Source organism: Callithrix jacchus, chromosome 4 (assembly GCF_049354715.1).
Source record: "Callithrix jacchus isolate 240 chromosome 4, calJac240_pri, whole genome shotgun sequence".
Classification (NCBI taxonomy): Eukaryota; Metazoa; Chordata; class Mammalia; order Primates; family Cebidae; genus Callithrix; species Callithrix jacchus.
In genome coordinates this window covers 57,782,904-57,809,782 of record NC_133505.1, presented here as the reverse complement: position 1 = coordinate 57,809,782, position 26,879 = coordinate 57,782,904, and the positions used below count along the sequence as shown (strand labels likewise).

At 36.6% G+C, this 26,879-nt stretch overlaps 1 protein-coding gene across 3 annotated transcripts; it reads right to left on the bottom strand.

Moving 5' to 3' along the window:
* Positions 1-963: 963 nt before the first annotated feature.
* Positions 964-23,797, bottom strand: GLYATL3 (glycine-N-acyltransferase like 3). 3 transcript variants are annotated; one of them, XM_017971148.4, is made up of 7 exons: positions 22,862-23,796; positions 22,223-22,366; positions 16,129-16,234; positions 12,520-12,627; positions 10,824-10,950; positions 7,400-7,526; positions 964-2,539 (listed from the first exon to the last, which is right to left on the bottom strand). In XM_017971148.4, the coding sequence occupies exons 3-7, from the start codon at positions 16,204-16,206 to the stop codon at positions 2,113-2,115; spliced, it is 867 nt and encodes a 288-aa protein (XP_017826637.4). In that variant the 5' UTR covers positions 16,207-16,234; positions 22,223-22,366; positions 22,862-23,796; the 3' UTR covers positions 964-2,112. The 3 variants fall into 3 exon arrangements, with proteins under 3 accessions (XP_017826637.4, XP_002746654.4, XP_017826638.4); XM_002746608.6 differs by having other exon boundaries at positions 16,129-16,245; positions 22,862-23,795; XM_017971149.4 differs by lacking the exon at positions 12,520-12,627 and having other exon boundaries at positions 16,129-16,245; positions 22,862-23,797.
* Between the last annotated feature and the right edge of the window lie 3,082 nt (positions 23,798-26,879).

Genomic DNA, 26,879 nt, shown 5'->3' with positions numbered 1-26,879 from the left:
AGAAACAGTGTTAAAAGTTGAGAAATTACATCCAACATGGTTAGCTAGAAGATGAAAGTAAGAAATTAGTATAAGAGTAAGTTGGTAGAAACAAAAAGATTTTTCAAATATGGGTCTGTATCTGGGGTGGGTGGAGGTGAGGGTAGAAAATTCAGAAAGTAATGAGATAAGGGAATAATTATTTACAAAGTGTTCCAAGCTGTTTGAGAGGCCAATTAGCTTAATGACTAGTAGTACAGGCTTTGTAATCCAACACACCCATGTTCTGATCATGATTTGGCCACTTAGAGTCTGCATAAATTTGGTGGCTCATAACGCCTCTAAGTCAGAATCCCCACAAAAGGCAATAACTTATCCCTCACAAGGATTAAGTTATATACATCTCATATTTGGTGCAATTATTAGCACATAGTTAAATGTCAAATGTTAAAGAAATTATCATTAGGAAAAAGATAAGGCTATAATAATATTGCCAGATATCAAGCTCGATGCTAAAGATAATTAGCATCCTTAGGGCATATTCTCCTAAGAGGTTTATGGATTCTGGTTACTTAGTGCTTTCCTCTCTGGATCCAACAATAGATAAGTTTCCAGGTAACCATGGGCTCAACCTAAGCATATATTCATTCTTACTGAGTCTTATTTTTTTTTATTATTTAAATGTGCTCTACTTCAGCCAGTTTGTTTCCTTTTCTCAGAATAAACACCTAAAAGTTGGATTTTTGCCCTATCTTTGTAGTCAGGATTTTGTGTTCTCCTTGGGTATCAGAAATCAGTATTTTCTATACAGCTAAGTCAAGTTTATCAAGACAGGGCAAATCCAACTATTTTGTTAGTGCCTGCTTTTATTGTAAATGGAGAACACAGCTGGTGATACTTACCTCTTTCTTTGCTGGCCTTGAAAGATACACATACACAAGCAACTGGAACCCAAATTAAGAAGAAATAATGAGAACGATAAAAGAAAAATAAATTAATATTTTAATTAAGCATTATAATTTTCTTTATTAAAAAAGATACATGATTTAGTGAAAAGAACAGATTGAAATTAAAAGTACAGCATTCTGGCTTTGCCTCCAGTATGGATTATAAAGAATATAATCTTGACAAACTTATTTCTTTTCTCTGGTCCTCAAATTTTTCACATGTAATCAGAGAGTTAAGGTTTATTATCTTATCAAAATTCTATGAGTATATACATATACATATAGAAGATATGAATTGAATGTATATATATGTATATGCATATGTTATATATTCATTTGTATACCCCACACACCCCTAGGTATGAATCTTAGTTTTATATAGGAAATAGATTATAAGAATAAGGAACTGAAATAGATTACAGGTAAGGTCTAGTCCTATGCTTACAGCATTTGTTTATAGCATCAAAATGCCCATATTGTCATTCATCCAAGGCAAATAAGCAGTGGGAAGCTGTTAGAAATGCAAATTTTTGGGCCCTACCTCATAGCAGGAGAGGCCTAGGGATGCGTGTTGCAACCTGCCCTCCAGGTGATTCTGATAAACACTAAAACCACTAAGAATCACTGCATTTGAACATTCCCACGGCAGCAAATTATAAGCTCGAGTCCTAGGCAGAAGTAAAGAGCAAGTAATTAAAAGGGAAAAAGCAGGTTACTCTACAGAGAAAACACTTGGCGGCAGAGGTTTTAGGAACAGAGGTTGGTGAGACACAGCAGTGGAAATAGGGGAAAGTGATGGCAGTAGGGAAGCGATGTGGCTCTAAGAATACAGAGGTCCAAGCAGCAAACATAAAGCAGAAGCCCCAAAGTCCTGGGTTAAATCATTTGTTCTCATTCAGTAATTTCTCCCAGTACACTAAAACTGCTGGCTTTAGATCCTATTCTCATACAGAGGAACCAATCATCCTGTCTTCAGCCACAGCTACTCTTCACTCCCACAGCTATTTACTGGAGAAACCTGAGATGCAAAGAATTAAGGCTTCTCAAGCAGATCCTGTATGAATTAGCCAGGTACTTTCCAACAACCCAAGAGTATCCTGATTCCCATTTTAACTCTCCCTTCATTGGCAGCTAAGAGTGTGTATGCTCAGGGAAAGTAAGAAAACCACTGCAGTTTTTCACTGGGCTAGAGGTGAGACTGGCCAGAGAGAGTGTCAGGGGTGAGAATAAGCCTGTGAAAGCGGCAAGGCAAGAACTCAGCATGGAGACTTTTCAGGAGGCTTATAGATGCTGTGTTGTCATCCAGGACGTTCCCCTGAGAGGGGAATCCCCGGCTTTGCAACTTCCTAGCCAGCGTGAGGGCCACCAGCCGGCTGTAACCTTTCCTGCGATGTTCTGGCAGGGTGTAGCCATGGCACATGGTGGCAAACTGGTCTGTGATGGACCAAGAGACAGGATTTCCCTTCTCATCCCGGACACACACACTAGGGAAGCAGGCGATGAGGTTGGCGATGTACCGGAGACATTGCTCATTGCCGCCCCGCGACCAAGTCCGGTTGAGTAGATCCGCATCAGCAACACTCAGGTAGGTTAGTCGTGGGGAAGGCCCCTTCCTAGATCAGAATGACATGAGAACAAATAGGACCTCAGAATCACGTGATTATAAATACTTTCTCTCTCTCTCTCTCTCTCTCTCTCTCTCTCTCTCTCTCTCTCTCTCTCTCTCTCTCTCTCAACGGAGTCTTGCTCTGTCGCCGAGTTTGGAGTGCAGTGGTGCGATCTCAGTTCACTGCAATCTCCGCCTCCTGGATTCAAGCAATTCTCTTGCCTCAGCCTCCGGAGTAGCTGGGTTTACAGGGCCCAGCCACCATGCCTGGCTAATTTTCATATATTTGATAGAGATGAGGTTTCACCATGTTGGCCAGGCTGATTTTGAACTCTTGATCTCCTGATCTGCCCGTCTCTGGCTTCCAAAGATCTGGGATTATAGGCATGAGCCACTGTGCATTGCCTATAACTCATTTTGATGGCTCAAAATGAGTAATCATCCCTGAGAGGGCACCTAAGATTTTCAGTGAGTTAGAATTCACCATTCCCAATTTACAAGCACCTTTCGGAGTTTTATTTCTGAGAAGACAAAGCACTTACTACACCAAATTTAAGTCATTGCTTCCAATTTTATGTTCACTTGCTTTTGTCTTCATTCAGCACAGGTCAAGGAAAGTGTTTCTGTTGTTAAATCAATTAAGTTCGACCTGCAGCTCCCTTCATACCTTGAGTCCCCATGTGTTGAACTGCAACCTATCATAGTATATAAATGACTCCAAACCAACCCTAGGAGTATAACAAATGGTTGAGTTTGTTAAATGAGCCAATCATAGGCAAGTAAGTGAGCAGACCATGCCCAAATAATGCAGATACCGAGCTGTTGCCAATCAGAGGATTTGCCTACTTTGCTTCTGTGATCTGGCCTATAAAATCTCCCACTGGTGGGTGTAACTTTGAACCTCTTCTGATTCTGAGTGCTGCCAGATTCACGAACTGTTCTTTGCTTAAATAAATGTTCTATTTTTTTTTTTTTTTTTTTTTTAAGATAGAGGTTTACTCTGTCTCCCAGGTTGGAATGCAGTGGCAAAACACAGCTCACTTCAACCTGTAGCACCCTGGTTCAAGCGATTTTCATACTTCAGCCTCCCGAGTATCTGGGATTACAGGTGTGCCACCATCCCTGGCTGATTTTTCTATTTTTAGTAGAGACAAGGTTTCACCACTTTGGCCAGGCTCATCTCCAACTCCTGCCCTCAAGTGATCCACCAGCCTACATCTCCCAAAGTGTTGCAATTATTCCAGGTGTGACCCCACTGCTCCCAGACCAATGTTGCTAAATTTAATGTCTAAGGTTTTTCTTTTAACACTGCCTATAAACAACAACAACAACAATAACAACAACAATAAAACCCCTCAGAATTGCTTTTATTTAGTCCTGACTCTGCTGAAACCCTCACTAAGGCCTTGGTAAGTCCAGATTCTTGAAGCCCTAATCTTTTGCTCAATAAAATAAACGTTTTAGGATAGAACTTCTGTGGTTATGTATCCATAGCCAAAAAAGAAATATAGATTTTTTTAATATGCCAGGAATATGTGCATGCTTTAGAAATATTTGGGTTTTTGTTTGTTTGTTTTTGAGACCCAGTCTTGCTCTGTCACCCAGGCTGGAGTGCAGTGGCGTGATCTCGGCTCACTGCAACCTTTGCCCCTCAAGTTCAAGCGATTCTCCTGCCACAGCCTCCCAAGTAGCTGGGATGACAGGCATATGCCAACATGCCCAGCTAATTTTTGTATTTTTAGTAGAGATGGGGTTTTGCTATGTTGGCCAGGCTGGTCTGGAACTCTTGACTTCAGGGTGGTCCACCCATCTTGGTCTCCCAAAATGCTGGGATTACAGGTGTGAGCCACTGTGCCTGGCCATGTTTGTTCTTCAAACTGTCTCCTTGGCCTGCTTTTTTCTAGATTAAATAGTCCCAACCTTCAACTTTTCCATGGCAGTGTTTATATAGGCCACTAGCTTTCACTGTGTTTATTCTAATGTCATGAAAGTTTTTATTAATTTACAATATAAAGCCTTGATATTAAGATAAAGAAAAGTAATTGGTGTAATTTATAAAAACTGAAATAAATTTCTTAGATGAAAGCCTATGAGGCTGACAGTACCTCAGAATTTGCTCTCTTAAAGCTATTAATATCATAAGACTATCCCCAGTGACTGGTAAGAGACTGGTAATGTTCTTGTCATCATTTTATAAAGTAAAAATTTGTGTTTTCTTTTAATTAGTGGTGTGTAGTGTTATTGCTCATTTCAGGCATATTATCAGCTATGGAACTGGGCCAGTCATCTATCCACTAAGCAGGGGGAAAAAAATAGCTGGCTTAGTGGAATTTTCTATTGAATTTTTGCGAAATAAGTTTAAGGCAAGGGTAAAGAAGCTTTGGGCAGAAATATCACTGCAAATAAAAACATTGCTACGGCAAGTGTTTTAGGAGTAGTAATGTTAGAGACTCTGACCTTGTTTCCAAAGGGCACAGTGTTCAAAACAGAGTTGACAAAGTTGGGTAACAATTTATATGTTAATGACAAATTGTTTATATCAGTGTTGTGTGGGAAGTTAAGAAATAAAAAGGACAAAATGTTTAACTGTATGTAAAAAGAGATCAATTCAAGTTAAAACTCCATTTCAAAAAGCTTTACTATAATTCCTCAGGGATACAATAGTAAACAGATTATGGGATACTTCAAATAAAATAGTAAACAGATTATGGGATACTTCAAATAAAATAGTAAACAGATTATGGGATACTTCAAAGTACAAATAACCTGGTTTCTTCAACAGAAAAGTAATGCCAAAAAGTAAAGATGGGGAAGTCACAAGTCAAAGGAAACTTTCGATATATTAAAGACTCCTAATGTATGGATCTTATTTGGTCATTGATTCAAAACAAACTTTAAAATATTATGATATTTGGGAAATATGAATACTGTTATTTTACTTAAGGAAATATTGTTAACAATATTTTAAGGGATTGTGCAAAAAAGGCGAACATAGAAGGTTTGGGGCCATTGCCCTTAAAAAGACCTAATTGCAAGGTTGACCCTTGGTTGGTGTCTGGGAATGTGGATCTGGAGGAGGGCTACCATTTCCAGGACTTACATAAATGGCTCACTTTGATTAAACTGTGCAAACAGTGTGAGTTTTGCTGTACACTGGCTTTCCTTCTGCGAGTCTAGGAAATTGGTCTGTGCTAGGCAGAGGATGCTGCCAATAAAAATCCTGGGCACTGAGTCTCTAATAGTAAATTTCCCTGATAGACAACTCTTAGCTGAGCATGGTGGCTCACACCTGAAATCCCAGCATTTTGGGAGGCCCAGACAGGAGGACTGCTTGAGTTTGAAACATTTTACACATATCATTATAGGTCATTGCTTGGGGACTGAGCACATTCTGTGTGACTCCACTGGGAGAGAACTCTTGGAAGCTAGTGCCTGGTTTCCGCTGGACTTTACCCAGTGCACCCTTTCCCTTTGTTGATTTTGCATTTTATCTTTTCATTATAATCAATCATAGCCATGAGTATATTCGCTGAGTCCTGTGTGTCAACATAGTGAACCATAGAACCCTTGGGTGTTCTTGGGGACCTCTGACACAGAAGTAATATCAGTATAGTGGGGTTTTTTTTTTTAAAAGATTCATTTTTTAGAGTTACATATTAAAATATTTAAGGATAATGTCTGGGACATTTTCTTCAAAACAATCCAGGGAGTGGAAAGAATATATAGTTGTATAAATTAAATAAGGTTAGCTACGTATTGGTGGGAGGTTCTTTATACTATCCTTTTAACTTTTATGTGTGTTTGAAATTTTCATAATTAAAAATATAATAAAAGAAAATCCAGTTGCTTTCCTATGACTTAAAATGTGCATTCTTTTTAAGGCATAGTGCAGTTTTGCTCAACAATTTTTTCAACATTCACTGTAGGAGTAAAGAAAATAAGTATTCATTGTGGTGGGTGTTTTTTAATTATCTTTCTTCAGTCTCTTGCAAAACAACATGTCAAGAAAATATTATAACACTTTTTAAAATGTTAACTATCTTGGTTTAGTCATTCTACATTATATACATTTATCAAGACATCACATTGTACCCCATAAATGTGTACCATTATTATTTGTTGATTTAAAATGGTATTAATTTTAAAAACACTTAATGGAATGAATTCAGAAAAAATTGAGACTAGGAAAGGTAATTAGTAAGTGACAGAACAGGGACTACAAAAGAAGAATGAATGCAGATAGAAACTAATCATTGTTTTGAAAGATTGCATCTGGAATTGAACTTGGGATTTCTTGGCTCCATAATTTACCCCTGTGTGTTATTTCATCTCTGCTTAAAAAGATCTGGGGTGGGAGGGGCAGTAATAATAGTCCTACTTTACAAAGTTGTGGAAAGAACTAATGGAATAATATATTTAAGACATTTAGTCCCTGGCAAATAAGAGCTCAGCATAAGTCTGCTCCCATCCCTGAAACAGCAAAAACAATAACTATATAAATTATTGTTGGATTGTTGGACTCAGACAATATAAATTATTTAGAATTATTTGAGGGAGGAGGACACCAAGGAACAATTTTTCCATGGGTACTGTGAAAACATAGGAATCCTGAGTTCATTTATAACTATGGACAAAGATACTGATTTGATTTTTAATGAAATTATGAGCAGTCAAGCACAGGAGAGAGGAGAAAAGTACACACACACACACACACACACACACACACATGCACACTTCCATTTATGCTCAATGTCTGAAATCTAAAGTGCCTAGATATTCCGTAGTGATACTAAGTACTCCAGTTACTGCTACCTGTAATTCTATAGCAGTAAGTCCTGCCCCAAATGCAAAAACTTGGTTTACATACAGGAAACTGGCATCTGGCAGAGTTGAAACAGGAGAAAAACAAACAGCCTTGAAGGAAGTTAGCTTTACATTCAACTGCTTTGAGTTGGCAACCACTTTGGAAACATCATATAACTCACTCTGCAGCCCTGTGTACAGAAAGACATAATTTATATATGGGCATTTTAGTTAAAAAAGGAAACAGGAAATTTGTTGCAGTATTTTTATACTGAGTATCATCAATACCAGCAGTTTGCCACCTTGTATTATCCTAACCACTATATATTTACATGTAAATCATTACAGCTATTGTCATTTTCAAATTTTTGTGGGATTTTCAAATTCCCATGATGTTGCCTATTGGGACCACCATCATGATCTTCACAGAAACTTATAATGGGCATATCCCATGGGATTTTTTAATCCCTGGGCTCAAGTGATTCCCTGCCTCAGCCTCCTGAGTGCATGCCACCCTTTGGCCAATCTAATTTTTAAGTTTTTTTGTTTTGTTTTGTTTTTGCAGAGATGGGATCTCCCTGTTTGCCCAGGCTGGTCTCAAACTCCTGGCCTCAAGTGATCTTCTTGCCTTGGCCTCCCAAAGCTCTTAGATTACAGGCATGATCCACCATGCCTGGCCCTGCCTGGTCTTTGTTCTTAGAGAGCTTAAGAGTTTAAAGAATGACTCCTTTCTCCACCTTTCCAAATCCCCAACTACTCTTTCCTTTCCAGTCCGTGTACTGATTGATCGAATCCTCTGCAAACTGACTTTCCATCTTCCCCTGGCTAATGGCTTGCTTCCTCCCCTCTGGTAAGGCTCTTCAGTGTGGCCCTGGGCTTCTTGAAGAATGCATGAGTGGGAAGGCATCTGAGCCTTGACTCCTCCCTCAGGGAGTTAAGCCTCAGAAAAGATAAGTAACAGTTTGAGTTAATGTTATTAAGATTATAGATGCTGTGGCTAGTATCCCATATTATAAGACTGAATTCCACCTAAGTAATTCAAAAGACTATGAGAAAAAAGGAGACAGTGCCTACTTTTCAAGTGTGTCATCTTAAATTTTTTAATCTACATGTTTTCCTTCAATCTTTACCCCCTCTTTGATTCTTTCAGTTTATTTGTTAAAAAAAAAACAACCAAGTGTTTGCTGTGCAGTTTTCATAATCTTGGATTTTGTTGATTACCTCTTCATGGTGTTCTTGATCATGTCCTTTGGTCTTCTTTATAGCTTACAACTTTTAACAAATTATTTTCCCCTTTCCTACAAGTAAAAGGAACCTCCACATTTTGCTCTGCCTCTTTCTACCTACCTTCTTATGAGAAGAGTAGTTAACTGGATAAGCCAGAATTCTGGACATTTCTTAGACTAGTTACCAATAAGCAGGCTTCTGAAACTCTCAGGTTAGTATACATGTAGATAATTCTTTTCATATCAGTGCAACTAGTAGTGAGCAGAAGAGCCTGGCCTGTCTGGGTAGCTGTATACTTTTTCACTTCCTCCCTTCACATGGCAAACGAAAGGGTGGTTTAGCTACTTTGGGTAGCTTGGTAGGTTAAACATGATTTAATATTGTTCATTAATGGCTCTTAGATTTAAAATCACAAAGGTATTCCTATGCAGGATTTGTCATTCCTCTGGACACCAAGTCCTGAAGCAGCTCCATCACCTAATTCTTTATCTACCCAGTAGCCAAACTAGTATGTGACTGGAATCTGCACTGTGGCAAACGTTGATCATGTATCTGGCCAGTAGGTAGGCTTTTAGAATTGTGTTATGGAATCAGAGAGGATTTATGACCTTTGTAGGTGCTCCAATTAAGAATAGTAAAGATACCAGTGACTTCCTAGAAGGTATTCAGTATTCTAAGAACATTACAGCTATTACTACAGAAGTCTATAGTCAAGATACCACATGAGAAGCCCAGGGTAATGTCCAGGCTGACTTACTTGCTAAATGAGGGACCTTTACTACTCCAGCTATGTTAGGTGATACTAATTCACATTTGTCCCCACCAAACCTTCAGAAAGAATGACTGGGTGGATTTAGATGATAACTTACTCACAACTATCACCTCAACCTTCTGAAAAATATATTGGAAATTATATACCTCTTTTCTATATAAGGATGAATTGAGGTGACTTAGTGATAATAGGCCTGTAGCACCAAGATCCATCCAATTACTACCGTGATTTTTCACATCAATGAGGAACTTTATTCATTTCCATGTTAAAGTAATACTGGTTGTGAGAGAATCATGTCTCATTTCTAACCAGCATAACTGGGTCAAATCTGTAAAGGTGAGAGATAGTTTAGAGCTTCTTACATAAGGTCTTTTTGAGCATTTACAAATACATTTTATATGACATCTGAAGTCTTTCGCTTATGACCATGTGTTAGTCATTATTTGCAAATTTTCCAGGTGCATAGAAGCTTTTCCTTATTGGAGGGTCTCAGCTCTCTACAGTAAAAAAAAATTACTAGCCTTTATATTTCCAATATGAGTTTCTCTACTTCCCTGTTAAATGATCAAGGAACTCATTTAACTGGAACAGTCAAAAACAACAATTTTATTGCCTATACCAACATCTAATCATTATGAAAAGTTGGAAGAGTAAGTGTACACTGAAGCTGAAACTATTCATCTAAACTATCAGGAACCCTTAAATATTCCTTTCTCCTGGCATAAAGTTCTGCCACAAGCACTGATCACCATGAAATTATCTCCTCACAGCTCATATAAAGTCTTTCTGTATAAAATCACTTTAGCAGCCTAGGAAATAGAGTGAGACTCTGTCTCTACAAAAATAAATATAACCCTGTGTGGTGATGCCACCTGTAGTCCTAGCTACTCAGGAGGCTGAGGAAAGAGGATCCCTTGAGCCCAGGAGTTCACGGCTGCAGTGAGCTATGATCATACCACTGCACAGCATGGATTGCAAAGCAAGACCTTGACTTGAAGAGAGAGAGAGAAAAAAAAATCATTTCAGGACATTATGCAGATCAATTGATTATTTCTTTCCAGAATCATCTGATTCAGAAAAAAAAAAAAGGCCTACCTATCGGCAAAGACCTAAATGATAGTTATTTTAAAAGGTGTGATAGAAAAGGATTAAAACCAATAAGGAAAAATATTCTCTGATTCTCACTGATATCCTTCCATGTTACAGTAATAATAGAAAAAATATGTTACTTAAGAATGGATCCATTTAAATGATCTCTTTTTACCCTGAAAGCAATGCACGCCTCATTAGAAGTGACAAGTAAGTATTCTTATAACACTATAATATAGAAATGGTAAATGTATAAAATGTATGTGTTTGTATTTATACATATATGTGTATATACATAATCTATCTATTTTCATATATATGAAATACGTATATCTATCTGGATATATACTATGGAGGAGAAAAAATGACTGCATAATATAAGTCTTGCACTTGACCTCACCTTGTATTTGAAAAACTTGGTCCCAGTTAAAAACATCACATTCTTCCAATAGCTGTCGATAAGCTCTGACATCCTTGTAGAACACAGCATAGGCATTAGTATAATGATCAAGGTTATCTACCTCAGCCTAGGACAGAGGACATAATTATAAAAACATAAACATATTTTCTGGATAATCCAAATCTTAGGTAGATTAGATAACATTAGTTGGGCATGTCTAGCTAATTTTTATAGGTGGCTAACAAAATTAGTCACCTATAAAACAATGGCTAAGTGGGAATGGGGCTAATATGCTGCAGTGATTCTTTCTCCTGGGATTAGGAAAGATTTTTTTTTTTGAGACGGATTTTGCTCTGTCACCAGGTTGCAGTGCAGTTGCGCGATCTCATATCACTGTAATCTCTGCCTCCCAGGTTCAAGTGATTCTCCTGCCTCAGCCTCCCAAGTAGCTGGGATTACAGGGGCACACCACCCCACCCAGCTACTTTTTGTATTTTTAGCATAGACGGGATTTCACCATGATGGCCAGGATGGTCTCCATTTCCTGACCTCATGATCTTCCCGCCTCAGCCTCCCAAAGTGCTGGGATTACAGGCGTGATCCCCTGCACCTGGCCAATTTTTTATTCTTTCTTCTCGGATTAGAAAATGTTTTGATTTGTTTAAAAATTTTTTAAATTATTTTTTATTTTTTAGCTTTGTTGCCCAGGCTGGAGTGTAGTGGTGAAATCATAGCTCCCTATAGCCCCAGACTCCTGGGCTCAAGTAGTCCTCTTGCCTCAGCCTCTCAAGTAGGTGAGACTATAGGAACAAGCCACCATATCTGGCAAGGAAGGTTTTTAAACATCCATTTCACATTTTTCTAGGATTTTGTTTATTTATAAAAATAAAAACGGTATATAACTGAGTGGATTTACTTCCAAAAATTACAACTCTCAAAATCTTCCTAATGTGGTCAGGACAGCACCTCTTTGGCCACATGAGCTTCTCCTTGGTCTCGGGGGCAGAATGGGGCAGATGTTGTCTTCACTCTTCTTCCAAATACCCACATGACCAAAGTCATCAGTCATATGGAATCATTCACTCAGGGAAAAAGCTAGCATCTATAAATCAGCCATGTGTGCTTCATCCTTCTAGAGATCATGAAACACTAAGGAACCTCTTTATTGAACATGTTTAGACTAGAGGTTTTTCATATTCCTGACACTCAGAAGCCAGTCAAATTCGAAACTAATGGTGAGGCTGGGTGCAGTGGCTCATGCCTGTAATCCCAGCACTTTGGGAGGCTGAGGCAGATGGATCACTTGAAGTCAGGAGTTCAAGCTCCATCTGGCTAACATGGTGAAACCCAGTTTCTACTAAATTCTTTACTAAAAATACAAAAATTAGCCAGGCATGGTGGTAGGTGCCTGTAATCCTAGTTACTTGGGAGGCTGAGGCAGGAGAATTGCTTGAACCTGGAAAGTGCAGGTTGCAATGAGCTGAGATAGCACCACTGCACTCCAGTTTGGGTGACAGAATGAGACTCTGTCTCAATAAATAAATAAATAAATAGAAAGAAAATAAAATAAAAGAAATTAATGGTGAAACATGTAGTGTTGTAAGCTAATATATGTGGCTACTATGGGTATAAAATATCATTACCTATTTTTTCTTTCCAATTCTTATTTTTAATTTTTTACCTTGCAAAACTATACCTCTCTTTGTCGTCGGGTAATAACAGCTTTGAAATCTGGCCATGAATCCAACACCACTTCTTTTTGAAAGGGATTCCCACGATTTATATTCATCACTGCTCCATAAACCTGAGTCACATAACCCAGAGAGACAAGCCAATCATACTATTAGTGGTTTCAGTCACATATTATCTTCCTTACTTCTTGTTCTACTGTATAATCGTGTTCATGAGAGGAAATTATAAACATATACACAGAAATGCAGACACAATAGATACACACATTAATTTTTCTATTGTTATTTCATCAGTGCACATGAAAACTGGTAAAAAGTCTATGAAATCCTATAAAAACTCTTTCCAGAACTAGTTTTTTATAGTATAGCAGTGAGAGGTACCAAATTCATAGGCTTACTAGATGGGTACTTGGCATATAGGTCAGCAATAAATACTTGCTGAATGAATCAGGATGACATATGCAGTTAGGTTTCATGCATATTAAAAAACTTACACAAATAATTTTGATGCTCAGCTACTTTTCAAGTCCAATATACTATTTGAAAATAAACTGTGAAATGTAACTACTTCATCCCTAAATTATGATTAGACATCATTAGAGGGTGACACCAACCCAAATTAAAAGAAAACAAAAAACTGCACTTTGATTTGATGGAGCAAGGCTCTATAAGCATTCCCTGAAGGCTATCACTATGTCTCTTTATTTTGAAGTTCATGGAGCCTGACAGATGATTGAATGCTTGGTGACTGAACCAAACCAGAATAATGTTAGAATTCTGTTCTGTGGACTTTCCCATTTTTTCTTTTCTTTCTTTAAAGTTTTCTCTACTTTTATTTTTATTTATTTATTTATTTTTGCAACAGTGTCTCACTCTGTTATCCAGGCTGGATGGCTGTGGGCAATCACAGATCACTGCAGCCTTGAACTCCTGAGTCTGGCTCTGTCATACAGGCTGGAGTGCAGTGGCGCCATTTTGGCTCACTGCAACCTCTGCCTCCCAGGTTCCAACGATTCTCCCACCTCAGCCTCCTGAGTAACTGGGACTAAGGCAATCACCACCACACCTGTATAATTTAGAAAAAAAAGTGTTTTTTTTGTAGAGATGGAGGTTTCATTACGTTGCCCAGGTTGGTCTTGAACTCCTAGGTTCAAGTGATCCTTCCCCTTTGGCCTTCCAAAGTATTGAAATTATAGGCATGAGCCATCATAAGCAGCCACATATTTTTCTCTACTAAGACAGATGTCCGTCCTACAAAACAGCTTTCATATATCACATGTGTGCTTGTAGGGGTTGGACAAAGTTATGGTGGTAACAAGGACTGCTGAACTATAGGAGTCCTTTTTACCACCATTCATGTTCATAACAGTGAAATGAATAAATACATTGTGGCACATTGGTACTATAGATTACAAAACAGCAATGAAAATGAGTAGGCTATTGCTAAATGAGATCCCTGAATCTCACAAAAATCATGTTAAGCAAAAGAAGTTAGATATGAAAAAGATATTTACTGTGTGATCCAATTTATGTTACATTGAAAAACAGGCAAAACTAAATTATGGCTTTGGAAGTCAGGATAGTGGTCACTTTTGGGGAGCAGTGAAAGGTAGTGGTTGGAAAGGATCATTGGAGATGGAAGTGATGTCAAAAGTAATTTTCTTTCTCTGTAATAGGGGATGTTATATAGGCATTTGCTTTATGAAAATTCATCGAGCTACATAATTAAATTGTGTGTACTTTGTAGCATGTTAGATTTCAGTGCAATATATATATATATATATATATATATATATGGACATTGAAACCTACATTTACCTCCCTTGTCATTTTTTTGTTCAATTAAAAAAAAACTTTTTAAAGAAATGGGTCTTGAACTCCTGGGCTCAAATGAACCTACTACCTATGCTTCCCAAGTAGCTGAGACTACAAGCTTGCTACTGCACCTGACTTTATCACTATTTTAATCTCAATCACTCATTTTATTCAGTGCCTAAAATTATACAACTTTCTTCTATATTACCCAATCTGGACCTCATTCACATATCCTCATAGAAGGAGTCTTTCCAAATTGGGTTTGGCTTATATTTTTGTGTAACATGGATCACCCTTAGTGAAAATTCAAGCTCTAAAGTAACCTGGAAGGTTCATGCTTGTTCTGTTAATCATTAATTTCTGCGGCTGCTCATCTTGCATATACAGAGTAATGTTTATTAATATAGTTTTGCATGAGGAAACTATACATTCTTACTCAAGAATGTAACCTAAATATGATTGAGAGTGTTCAGAATGTTAAAAGGGAAAAAACCCTTTCAATATTCAGATTCGTAAAGAAAAAACATAACTTCTTTGTATAGGATTTAAAACCAACGGAAAGATTTGACACTGGTTGAAAACAAACTCTTCCAATAGCTATTTATTCAAAGGGTGAATGTTGAGTTGAGGGGGTGTTGCTAGAAGGAAGTCAATGTGCTGGGGGAATGAGCTTAGGAAGGAACTTTACCACTAACTCCAAAAAGCAGATAAACTGTAAATAAACAAAATTGTATTTTCTTTATTTTTATTTTTTATTCTCTAACATCTTTTATTGCCCTGTAAAGGTCAATGAAAAGTTTTTTATTTATCTCTGGCAAAATAATTATTTGGACATGTTATTAAAGCAAACTAGCCTACCACTTCATTCAATTAATTCACTTCAGTCAGCATTGATCTTGGGAAAATTTGGGTCAGATTGTCCATTTAGAACTCCTTTTTTAAAGCCAAATGATTCCACATTATTATTCACAATTTCCATACCACACAGAGTTTAAGCACAATAAGGCAGGATGGCCAAATTTAATTAACACAGTATAGTGCATTAGAGGACTCTTTCTAGATCACTTTTCTTCAAATTTTAATATACATAAGGATTATAGAGGGTCTTTAGTAAAAATGCAAGTCTCTGTCTTCACAAATTCTGATTTGTTATGTCTCTCCTGGGTGATCTGCATGCCACTCACATTTGAAAACCAGGCATAGGGTAGTCTCCTTGCTCAATAAATTCAGCTCTTAAAGGCAATTTCACTGTATTTATAACAAAATCTAAACCTCACTTCTATTGTTTTAACTAGATTATGTTCTTAAGCGCAATGCCATCTAGTCCATACCCTTCTGCTATTTAAAATACTTTAGAACTCAAATTTATTTAGAAATCATCTAGAAACTATCTAAATTTCCTTAGGAGCCATCCAGGTGACATGAAAAGTATAGTTTCCTGTGGGGGGGACATGGGAGGGATAGCATTAGGACAAATAGCTAATGCATGTGTGGCTTAAAACCTAGATGACAGGTAGATAGTTGCAATAAACCACCATGGCACACGTATACCTATGTAACAAACCTGCACGTTCAGCACATGCATCCCAGACTTAAAGTAAAAATACCTTGTAATTCCTTGGGCCTTATCCCAGCCTATTCAATCTGTCTCTAGTAGGAGGGAGCTGAAAAGTTGTATGTTTAACAAGTGCTCCTAGACAGTCTTATCATCAGAAAAAAAGGGAAATAGCCACAAGTTTGACAATATTTTACAGATTAACACAATAAAGAAATTTAAAAAATTATTAATTTTATGGTACCTTGAATGATTCCGGAAAGCAAGTCTTCAACATTTTCTCCAGTATCAGTAATTTGGTAGAACAGTTTAGCACCAACATCTATTCCAGAGCTCTTGCAACTCCACACCTAATTAGAAACTTGAAGGTAGACATTTAATTTTTGCCTTTTAATATTTGAATCTATTTAGGATTATTCTTGTAATTCTATTTTCATTGGGTATAATTCTGACTGCCATTGCTCCCTCTGAAGAGGGAAGAAGGAAAATAGGAGGCACAGGAGTGGGTAAACCAGAGAATACATGGGAAGTGTTAATGACCTAATCCTTGGGAAAAACTGGTGCTGAAGGAAAAGAAAAAAAATTCTAAAAAAGTGTTTTTAAAATGACCCAATTGTGAACAGATGTGAGTATCTATACTGGGTTAAGTCTGTTATACACATTGATTATACTCTAAGCTCTTCATTCAGGGCATGTAAAACAGTTGTAATTTTACATTTGTTTGTGTTTTATTTGATCGAAATCCATCGTGAGTCAACTATAAGCTGTATGAAAGTATGACCCATGTCTTCTTTGTGCTCTACTCTATCCACAGCACCTGCCAAAGGGCCTGGCACACAGTAGGGACAGTCTAAATAGTTGCTGAGTGGAAAATACGAAGCTCAGAATAAGAATCTTGAGGTAAGTAGAAAAACATCCTTTTCACAATGTGGGACAAAAACTAGAGAAAGACTTGAGTGCATTGGGTGGTTATGAAGAACAACTTGGAGAGAAATACCTAGACTGAAGTGAAGAATCAGAAGAGGGCAAAGGCTGAGGCTCATTTTAGCCAGATAAAATTTAAGAAAGAAGGGCCTACATAAAAGATATGCAGTCATCATTCTCATGTAATTTCATGTTTTTAGATTTGGGGCTTCACCTCCCCTGCATTGTTCCCAAGAAAACTTTTTTTCGGCATCATTCCAATCAGGGATGGACTGAATTAAAGAAAAAAATATTTCTTCATTCAGTGTAGCGGAGCTTATCAAGTTATATGTGGCAGGCAAGCACTAGGATGGCAGAGAGAACTCAGCTAGACAGGAGAATGTGGTGCCTCTGTGGAGAGCTGGGATCATTGCTTTACAACATATTTTCCAGGTAGAGAAAACTCTACTCAATTTCCCTGTGTGGCATACCCATGTGATTACAAGATACCCTGAATGTTCAATAGTAATCTCCCTAAAATCTGCTGTAAAATTCTATCAAGAGATTGACGTGAGCCTGAACTTCTGGAAAGCATATGAAGTTCACTGAGTGGTACACTTGAGGTGTTTGTGTTCTCAATTGTAATCAATTTGTAATTCAATTGTAACGTACCTAAAATCTGCTGTAAAATTCTATCATGAGGTTGATGTGAGCCTGATCTTCTGGAAAGCATATGATTAAGCCCTGTGGGCTCTAGTTCACTGAGTGGTACACTTGAGGTGTTTGTGCTCTCTGCAGGAGTCGGAAGAGATTGCAGGGGCCAGGGCAGCACCTGAACATCAAAGAGGCTTATGAATCCTAGTACGCCCAGTCTGGACCAATATTGGAAACTTTGGAAAGATCAAGTTGCCACACTTCAGAATGGCAAAGAAAGAAGTACAGCCATCATCTCTTCACTTTTTTATCTGCTTAAATTTCCTCTAACTTGCCTCATCTCTAAATACAATTTTAACTTTGTAGTAGATACTTATATGAAATACATTTATTTCAACTAAGTTTCAAAAATGAAACAAAATTATTTCAAAGGACAGTGGATCATGAACCTCTTAATCAGGTTTGATGTGTAGAGATCTTTTTATGCTTGAATACTTAGCAAAGTAGCCAATGAAAAGAATAAGAATTAGAATGTTTGCTGATAATTGCTGCTTTATTACCTGGTTTGTTCCTTGAAGGATCTAAAGCCATTTATGAAAACACATAAAATATATCAAGAAAAATTAAGCATGAATTAAAATTCAGGCAAGGGAGAAATAAAGGGACAAAGTAATATGGAGTCAAAAGTGAGGTTGATATGCAAAGTATGGAGCATGGAACATAATCCCATGTATATAGATGATCCTCCTTAATCATGGACTCCATATGTGAAAATTTTCCTGCTCACAAAGATTTATTTGTAATTCCCAAATCAATACTTGTGGCACTTCTGCAGTCATTTGTAGTCATGTATAGAGAGCAGCAAAAAGAACTGGGTTTCCTAACTCATGTTTCCAGCTAAGGTTGAACAGGGCAACCTCTGCCTTCTTGTTTGTTCCAATACTGTAAACAAGTGTCCTTCTCATGGTCTATTTAGTGCCAAGTTTTTCAAATTTCTGTGCTTTTTGTCGATTTTGCTATTTAAATTGGACCAAAAGCATAGCACTTAGGTGCGTTTCTAAGTGCAAAATGGCTGTGATGTGAATAATGGAGAAAATACAACTGTTAGGTAAGTTTTGTTTGGACATGAGTTATAACGTTCGAGAATCAATGATATATATTAATGTGTCTTTCAACAAAAACACACATAAAACAAGGTTATTATTGATCTGCTGATGAAAATACGGTGACAGAGGCTGACAGGAACCTAACTGTATTTCTATTAGGAACAATGTTTCAGCATCAACTAAGTCAGTGTCTGGTACCATTTTATTGAAAATAATTACCACAATGAGAATCAATTGTACCTGCAGCAGGTGAGAGGACACTTTTGACACTAAACCTTCTAACATAAAAAGAAATATAGTTCAATGATTCACTTTGCCCAGAAAATTATCCTTATACTCTTTCCTCTAGCATTTGCTTGTTTTTTCACTTATGCCATCTCTAAAGTCCAGTACTCTAGCTTCTTCATAGTAAAACCTCTCCTTAATCAGGCTTCAACCTACCCTTCTAGACTATACTCTTGCAACTCACAAATTACTCAGGGTGACAAGCTAAAGTCAGAGACATTCCCCCATGGGTTCATACAGAGAGGACACTACAATTAATCTACATTTGACAATACCCTTTCAGTAAACAGCGATTAATTTCTTAAGGATCTTTCATTAAATAGAAATATTTTTTCAATGCCACAAAATAGACCAGAATTCTCATAGATACAGAAAATATTTTCTGCACATTTTTCAGTCATGTTAGAGTCATAATGACAAATAATTCTGAAAGCTACAAGAGCAGAGTGTCATACCTTACCACTCGATTATAGACTGTCCATAATAACTAAGTTCTGGAATTGGAAGGTAAAGGTTGTAACTCCTTTAACCAAACTATAACCAATAGACTCACTCTTTGAAAGTATTTGTCAAGAAAAATAATTATGCTCAAGTAAGTTTTAGAAACTAAAGTTTCTTTGGGGGCATTTGAGTGTTTATAAGCACAGAGCAAGCATCTAAAATATTTTATTGATTAATATTTATCGTAACAATTAAAGTGATCAATCAAGATGGCTGATCACTAACAGCTCGGGATTGTAGCTCCCAGTGAAAGCTCAGAGAATGAGAGGACGTCACACTTTCAGACAAATTTTTGTCGCTCACGGACCAGCAGATTTCTAGAGGAGCCCCACGGGTTGCCAGTGTGACTCTTGTGGACGGCCCAGCAGTTTTGCCGGCGCCTCGGCGCGGTAGCTCTTCATGCAGAGTAAACAGGACTGGTTCCCCTACTGACCGGTGTTTGGAGCTCCGGAAAGGCAGAGTCACTTGTTGCGGACTCAAGAAGGAAGCCAGACCAGAGATTCCTAGGCAGAAGAGCACCATCAGTCTTATTGCTGCTATTTTGGCCGGCGCAGTGGGTTGCTCGGATCCCAGCACTGGGAATCAATAAATTGGACGTCGACTCAGAAACCTAATTAGAAAGGCAGTAATTGTAAAGACGACAGATGGATAAATAAAGGGAAAAAACCAGCCTAAGAAGGCCGAGCATACCCAAAATCAGAACCCCTCTTCCTCTACAGGGGATTGCAGTTCCTCATCAGCAACGAAACAAGCCCTGATGGAAAAGTACTGTGTTCCATTATCTGAAGTAGGCTTCAGAAGGTGGATGATAAGAAACTTCTGGGAGTTAAAAGAACTTGTTCTAACCCAACGTAAAGAAACTAAGAACTTTGAAAAAAGGTTTGACGAAATGCTGAAAAGAATAGACAATATAGAGAGGAATATAAATTAACTAACGGAATTGAAAAATACAACACGAGAACTTAGTGAAATATGCACAAGTTTAAATAGCCGAATTGATCAAGCAGAAGAAAGGATATCAGAGGTCAAAGATCAACTTAATGAAATAAAACAAGACAAGAATAGAGAAAAAAGGATTAAAAGGAATGAGCAAAGTCTCCAAGAAATATGGGACTATGTGAAAAGACCCAATCTACGTTTGATTGGTGTACCTGAATGTGATGGAGAGAATGAATCCAAGCTGGAAAATACTCTTCAGGATATTATCCAGGAAAATTTTCCCAATCTAGCAAAGCAGGACACTATTCAATCCCAGAGAACACCACAAAGATATTCCTCAAAAAGAGCAACCCCAAGGCACATAATCGTTAGATTCACCAAGATTGAAACGAAGGAGAAAATACTAAGGGCAGCCAGAGAGAAAGGTCAGGTTACCCACAAAGGGAAGCCTATTAGACTTACAGCAGATCTCTCAGTGGAAACCCTACAAGCCAGAGTAGAGTGGGGGCCAATATTCAACATACTTAAAGAACAGAACTTTCAGCCCAGAATTTCATATCCTGCCAAACTAAGCTTCACAATTGAAGGAAAAATAAAATCTTTTATGAACAAGCAAGTACTCAGAGATTTTATTACCACCAAGCCTGCTTTACAAAAACTTCTGAAAGAAGCATTATACATAGAAAGGAACAACCAGTATGAGCCTTTTTAAAAATATACCAAAAAGTAAAGAGCATCAACATAAAGAAGAATTTACATCAACGAATGGATAAAATAGCCAGTTAACATCAAATGGCAGTAACCCTAAATTTAAATCGACTAAATCCCCCCATCAAAAGATACAGCCAAAATCTAATGGTATATCCAAAGATACACAAAGACTCAAAACAAAGGGTTGGAGAAAAATTTACCAACCAAATGGAGAGCAAAAATAAATAAACAAAAAGCAGGAGTTACAATTCTCACATTGGATAAAATAAATTTCAAAGCAACAAAGATACAGTGGTAAAAGGATCAATGCAACAATAAGAGATCTTAACACCCAGATACATAAGACCCATAACGAGATTTAGATTCAACGAAACAGAAAATTAATAAGGATATCCAGGACTTGAACTCAGATCCAGAACAAGTAAAGTCAATAAATATTTATAGAGCTCTCCATTTTAAATACAGAAAATATACATTGTCCACTTTAAATACACAAAATATTGATCAGCCATTATTAATACCCATTTTTAAGAATGAAGCAATATTCCTGTTCTCTCTACCTCTTTTTCTTCCTCTCCTTCTCTCCTTAAAAAAAAAGACATACAAATAGCAAATAGGTATGTGAAAAGGTGCCCTCCAAAAAAAGATTGATGAGTTAATACATATTAAAAAGTAATGTATTTGCATTACTTTTAATGGCTAAAACAGCAGTTACTTTTGCACCAACCTAATAAACACACTGAACCATAATGGACACAATTTAAGTTCTGTTTGTGAATTAATAAAAGGAGATTAATAATAATAATGGCTGAGTTTTTTTTTTCCCTGAGCTTTTGTATCTCTGCTTTGAGATCCTAGATTAATGTGTAACATTAAAAAATTCATTCATTTTTAAAAATAGGGTCATGATTTTTATCTGCTTGGCAGCCACATTTTTCTGGTGCCTGTTTTTTCTTTTTTAATCATTTGTTTTTGTGACATGTTTGTATAGATCCCGTGCTGATGATTTTTTAAATATTACTTATCTTGTAATGAGGTTAGTTTTCCCTGGACAAAGCTTTTGCAATCGATTCTTATGGGACAGGCCAGCCTGGATATCAGACCAGCAGAAATTCTCTCTGGGTTCAGAATTGTGTATGTGAGTGAGTTATTTTTTCCTTCACAGAAATCAACACTTACAAGGATGTGTATCATTTTGAGTCAAAAAAAAAAAAAAAAAAAAAAAAAGCTCAAACACACCAGGTTTCTTTATGCAGTTCCCGTTGGATCCGATTTTCACAAGTCGTTTGTGTACTTTATGACGAATGACAAGCTCAGCCGCTCAGAGCCTTTGCTCTTGGCTTTTCTCACTGCCTGGAACTTTTCCCCCAGAAAGTTGCTTCCCTTTTGATTAAAAAAAAAACACACAAAAAAAACAATGAAAGCATGACACTCTCCTGGGAGACCTTTAAGTCTTAAAAACACTAAAACATAAGATCTTTGTTTTTATAATGTAATTCACTATTTACAGTACAATGGTGGGCATTTGTTAATGAGGAAATACATTTTTTAAGCACTTGTAATCATATGCTAGTAATTATTTTTCATATGTTAGGATTTTTTGTTTCAGAGAAGTTGTTTTAGCTGTGATCATATCACAATGCAAAAAAATGTATACTTCATAATGCTTATTTTCCTCATATCAAAATTTAAGAGTAAAAAAAATTCAAAACAAAAACATGTCAAGAAACAACACAACATATATTTTTCCTTGAAACCTAATTGCAATGTATTCTTCCTGTATAAGGTTGGATTTCATCTCTTCTCTATTTTTCCCATCCTTTTCTGTAATTATAAACTATGACTGGAAATGTATTATATTAATAAATAAATGTTTACCTGCTGGGAGTTCAGTCCAAAACTGAGGATTTTCAGCTGTGTATCAGTGCAGTGGCTCCTTTTATAGAAATGGCAAGCTTATTCTTCAAGGCTACCTCCCTAATTAGCCCTTAGTGGAAAGAGGAGGGAGAGGAAAAAAAAAAAGTGCCCACACCTGTAGAAGGGAAGGAGTTTATGATGTTGGTCAGGTGAAAATCATGTCACGTACAGCACAGGAATTTCCACTCCATCTCTTCCTTTTTTTTTAAAACACATTTAGTCTTATGGTGTAAAAGCCAACGAATACTTATCTTGATTTAGAGATGGGAATTTTCTAGACATAAAACCTGTTTATTAATCAGTATCTCATGAATGAGAATAAAAAGAAATGGAACACAGGCAAATTGTGGTATAAAGGTATTCACCCCTTAGTTATTTTTTATATATTCTAAAGAAAATTATTTTGCTGCCCTAAACTTCCAAGGCTGAAAGGGGGTAATCTCTACAGATGATACATAAGAAAATGAGAGTAATTTTGAAAATTTTAATTCCTTCAGCCTATTTTAAATGAAAAGTCTTTCAGAGTTTACTCCTTTCAAAAGACCGCAATTTCAACCACCACATAAGTACTTACTTAAATATCTCATCACTCAATACCTGAATCTTGAAATAATACACAACACAAATGTCTCAACATAAGCAGAGCAGAGTGCTTCGGTTTGAATGTGGACAAATGCGAGGATTCCGTTTACCATCTTTATGTCTCATAAAATCGTAAGTTAGGGCATTCTTTACTGGAAGACACTGAACTTTTGTAATAAAATGGGAAGCGGAGTGGAGAAATTGTTATTAGATGTCAATTACTAGCCGTCAAAATAAGAGTTTTGGATCTTGCTGTATATATTGGTAACTTCTTTTTCAAAAGATGTTACTGAGAACAAAGTATACCTACTCATGGTCTTAAGGAGTTTATATAAATACAGTTTTCTAAATATTAACTGAGTAAAATAGATTTTTAAAAAGTTAAGCAAAAGCTGTTATCTGCAAAACAGAAACTTCTTTAGATAATAAGTGCAATATCCTAGGGAAAACTTGAAAAAGTTAGGAGTCTGGTTATTTATAAACTCTGAGATATGTAAAGGTCTTCCCAGATTTAGATTATACCCTATTTCCAAGTGCATTTAAAACAGAAACTTAAGCTCTTTGTTCTTTATAACACATCAGAACTAACTGGAACTAAGTTTTGCCTGAAGAAAAAATAATAAAAGGGCAAAACATATCACTTTTCCAGGAAAGTATGGTTGAAGATAATTACATTTGAGATATACATATCAGGCTAAAGCAAACTTTTAACTCTGAGATTAAAGGAAAAGGAGGAATAAAGGAGATTGCCAATGTAAGATTAATTTAAAGGAATTGTCTTCTGAAAGCTCAAGTGAACAAATCTGCAATACATATTATTGCTATACTCAGAAAATACATCAGATTGTACTTTGCTTTAATTTACTCATTAGATTCAGTAGCCCCTTCTACATTGTAGCTTACCAGAAAACTCCTAAGAAGTGTCAATTATTTTTTCACTTCCTTGTTCTGTCACTTACTATCTGTATGAGCTTAAGTTACTTAGCCTCCCTGTGCTGTAGTTTCTTCACCTGCAGAATGGAGATAATAATGAATGTTATGAGGTTTAATTCCCATAGGGTTGTCATTAAGATTAAATATAAAAATAGAAGCTAAAAAGAAATAAACGAACAGTGGATGTCAGGGTAGCAAATGCCCTATTATGCCTATAAGCAAAAGTAAAACCATGAAAGATTATTACATAATATTTTGGACTTCTGGAAATAATATATTTTTAAAATATAAAACTAAGCCAAAGACACACCAAAAACAGGAAAATAGCTACAAGATTAAACCTTGGTATAAATACATGTATATATGTAATGGGATTGGATTAGTACCTGGCATGTAGCAAGCACTCAATAAACGTCAGCCATTTTTATCATTTTTATTAGTCATATATCCCTGTTTTACTATTTAAAAACTTACCGTCATTTTAAGGAACCCCGGGGCGGGCGGGGGGGGGGCGAGAAATGGGGCTAAACTGGCTACAGAACATTTATTTCTATTAGTTTAAATGAACAACTTCATTTTAAAACTGTGCTCTATTGTAGTTCTATTGAATTTAGAAAATGTCCCTCTTATATCTTTCTCTTTGTCCAATTTTAACAACTATATCCTATCTTTGGATAGGGTTGCTAAAGCAATTTCACAGACTTGATAAGAGCAGGGGCTACTTTAATAAAACTGAAAACAACTAAGCCAAGAAAAATTGGTTATGTGGAGGCTTAGTTGTGAAGAAATACATTTAGTAACAACTCAATCAAAATGTGAATTAAAAAACAAAAATAGCTCACTTTTTGACATAATAAAGCCCAACTGAGAAATTAAAATTTCTCTCTGCTTTTACTTTCCTTCTTTCCTTTTTCTCTCTCAAACCTAAATATTTCTTAACAATGAATGAAACATGAGAGGATTTAGACTTATGTTTAGAAACTAAGCCAACCCATATAATTCAAATACTAATTTTGACAGGTGCCACTGCATATTTTTTGTAAACAGAGAATGCCAAGAAATTCTATCCAACCAAATAAACCAAAGTAAATCCTTTAATTTTAGGTTCCAGTGCAGGTGTCTCATACTTAAACAAAGCCTGTTTGTTGAACATATGCCCAACTAGGAGTTAGGGAAAATAGAAGGGCTTATATAAGTAAGAATTTTAAGTGACTGACATCACACTAAGGATCTGCAGCAAGTCTGCCTTTCAAAACAGTTCTACTAATTTACCTTACTTCAGCAGAAATATTTGGTGCCCATTTTTCAGTATGTTCAGCAATTTTCTTTTAGCTTTTTCCAGTCTTCATCAATTTGATAGATGAAGATGTTTTAATTTGCATTTAAATGGTGAAGTTAAGGTTGAACATCTTTCAAAAACTTATGGATGTCTTCCTTTGAGAACTGCCCATTTTCCTATTTGTATTTAACCTGTTTGTTGATATTTTTGTTGTTGTTGATATTTTAGAGCTCTTTATTAATAAAAGCTTTATTTCTTTATTTATGTTGTAGACATTTTCCTGTTTGTGATGTGTCTTTGGCTTGGTTTTATATTTTAAAAATATATTATTTCCAAAAGTTCAAAATATTATGTAATAATCTTTCATGGTTTTACTTTTGCTTATAGGCATAACAGGGCATTTGCTACCCTGACATCCACTGTTCATTTATTTCTTTTTAGCTTCTATTTTTATGTGTATCTACTTGGAATGCATTTAGGCATAAAGTAGGAATATTAAACATCCTCTCACCCTCCATCATGTCGCCAGTTTTATGAAGATCATTTATTGAATAATACATATTTTTCTGCATTTCACTTGAAATGCTACCTTAATTATATGCTACATTTTAATATAATATATCCTCCATCCCAAAAGTGTATTTTTTTTAAAGTTTCTGGCATTGGCCTTTTTCAGTCACTAGGAAAGAGATGCATCAGAGTTGGCATGGGCTGTGCATGGGAGAACTTAGATGGCTGAGGGCACTATAGAGGAGGACTGTTATTTCAATTATTGATACCATGTTTAGTTAAAGTTTAATTTTATTTGGATCTTGTCTTGAGTCTCTTTAGTGTTGCCATAAAGGAATACCTGAGGCTAGGTAATTCATGAAGAAAAGAGATTTACTTGGCTCACCATTCTGTAGGCTGCACAAAAAGCATGGTGCCAGCATCTGCTTCTGTCCAGGGACTCAGGCTGCTTCTACTCATGGTGGAATGTGAAAGGGAGCTGCCATTTGCAGATCATGTGGTGAGAGAGGAGGAGGTGCTAGGCTTTTTAACAAGCAGTTCTTATGGGAACCAAGAGAAACTATTTATTCCTGGGAGAATGTCACCAAGCCATCCATGGGGGATCTGTCTCCAAATTTCTCCCATCTGGCCCCACCTCCAATACTGGGGATCAAATTTCAGCGTAAGATTTGGTGG

Bases quoted from the DNA above. Each gene is read 5' to 3' on its own strand.
- GLYATL3 (XM_017971148.4), bottom strand. From the start codon at position 16,206: ATGTTGGTGCTAAACTGTTCTACCAAATTACTGATACTGGAGAAAATG. The intron at 7,527-10,823 runs GTGAGGTCAAGT...TTCTGTACACAG, and splicing joins CCAAGTTTTTCAAATACAAG to GGCTGCAGAGTGAGTTATAT. The intron at 2,540-7,399 runs GTATGTAAACCA...ATTCTGATCTAG, and splicing joins CTGCCAGATGCCAGTTTCCT to GAAGGGGCCTTCCCCACGAC.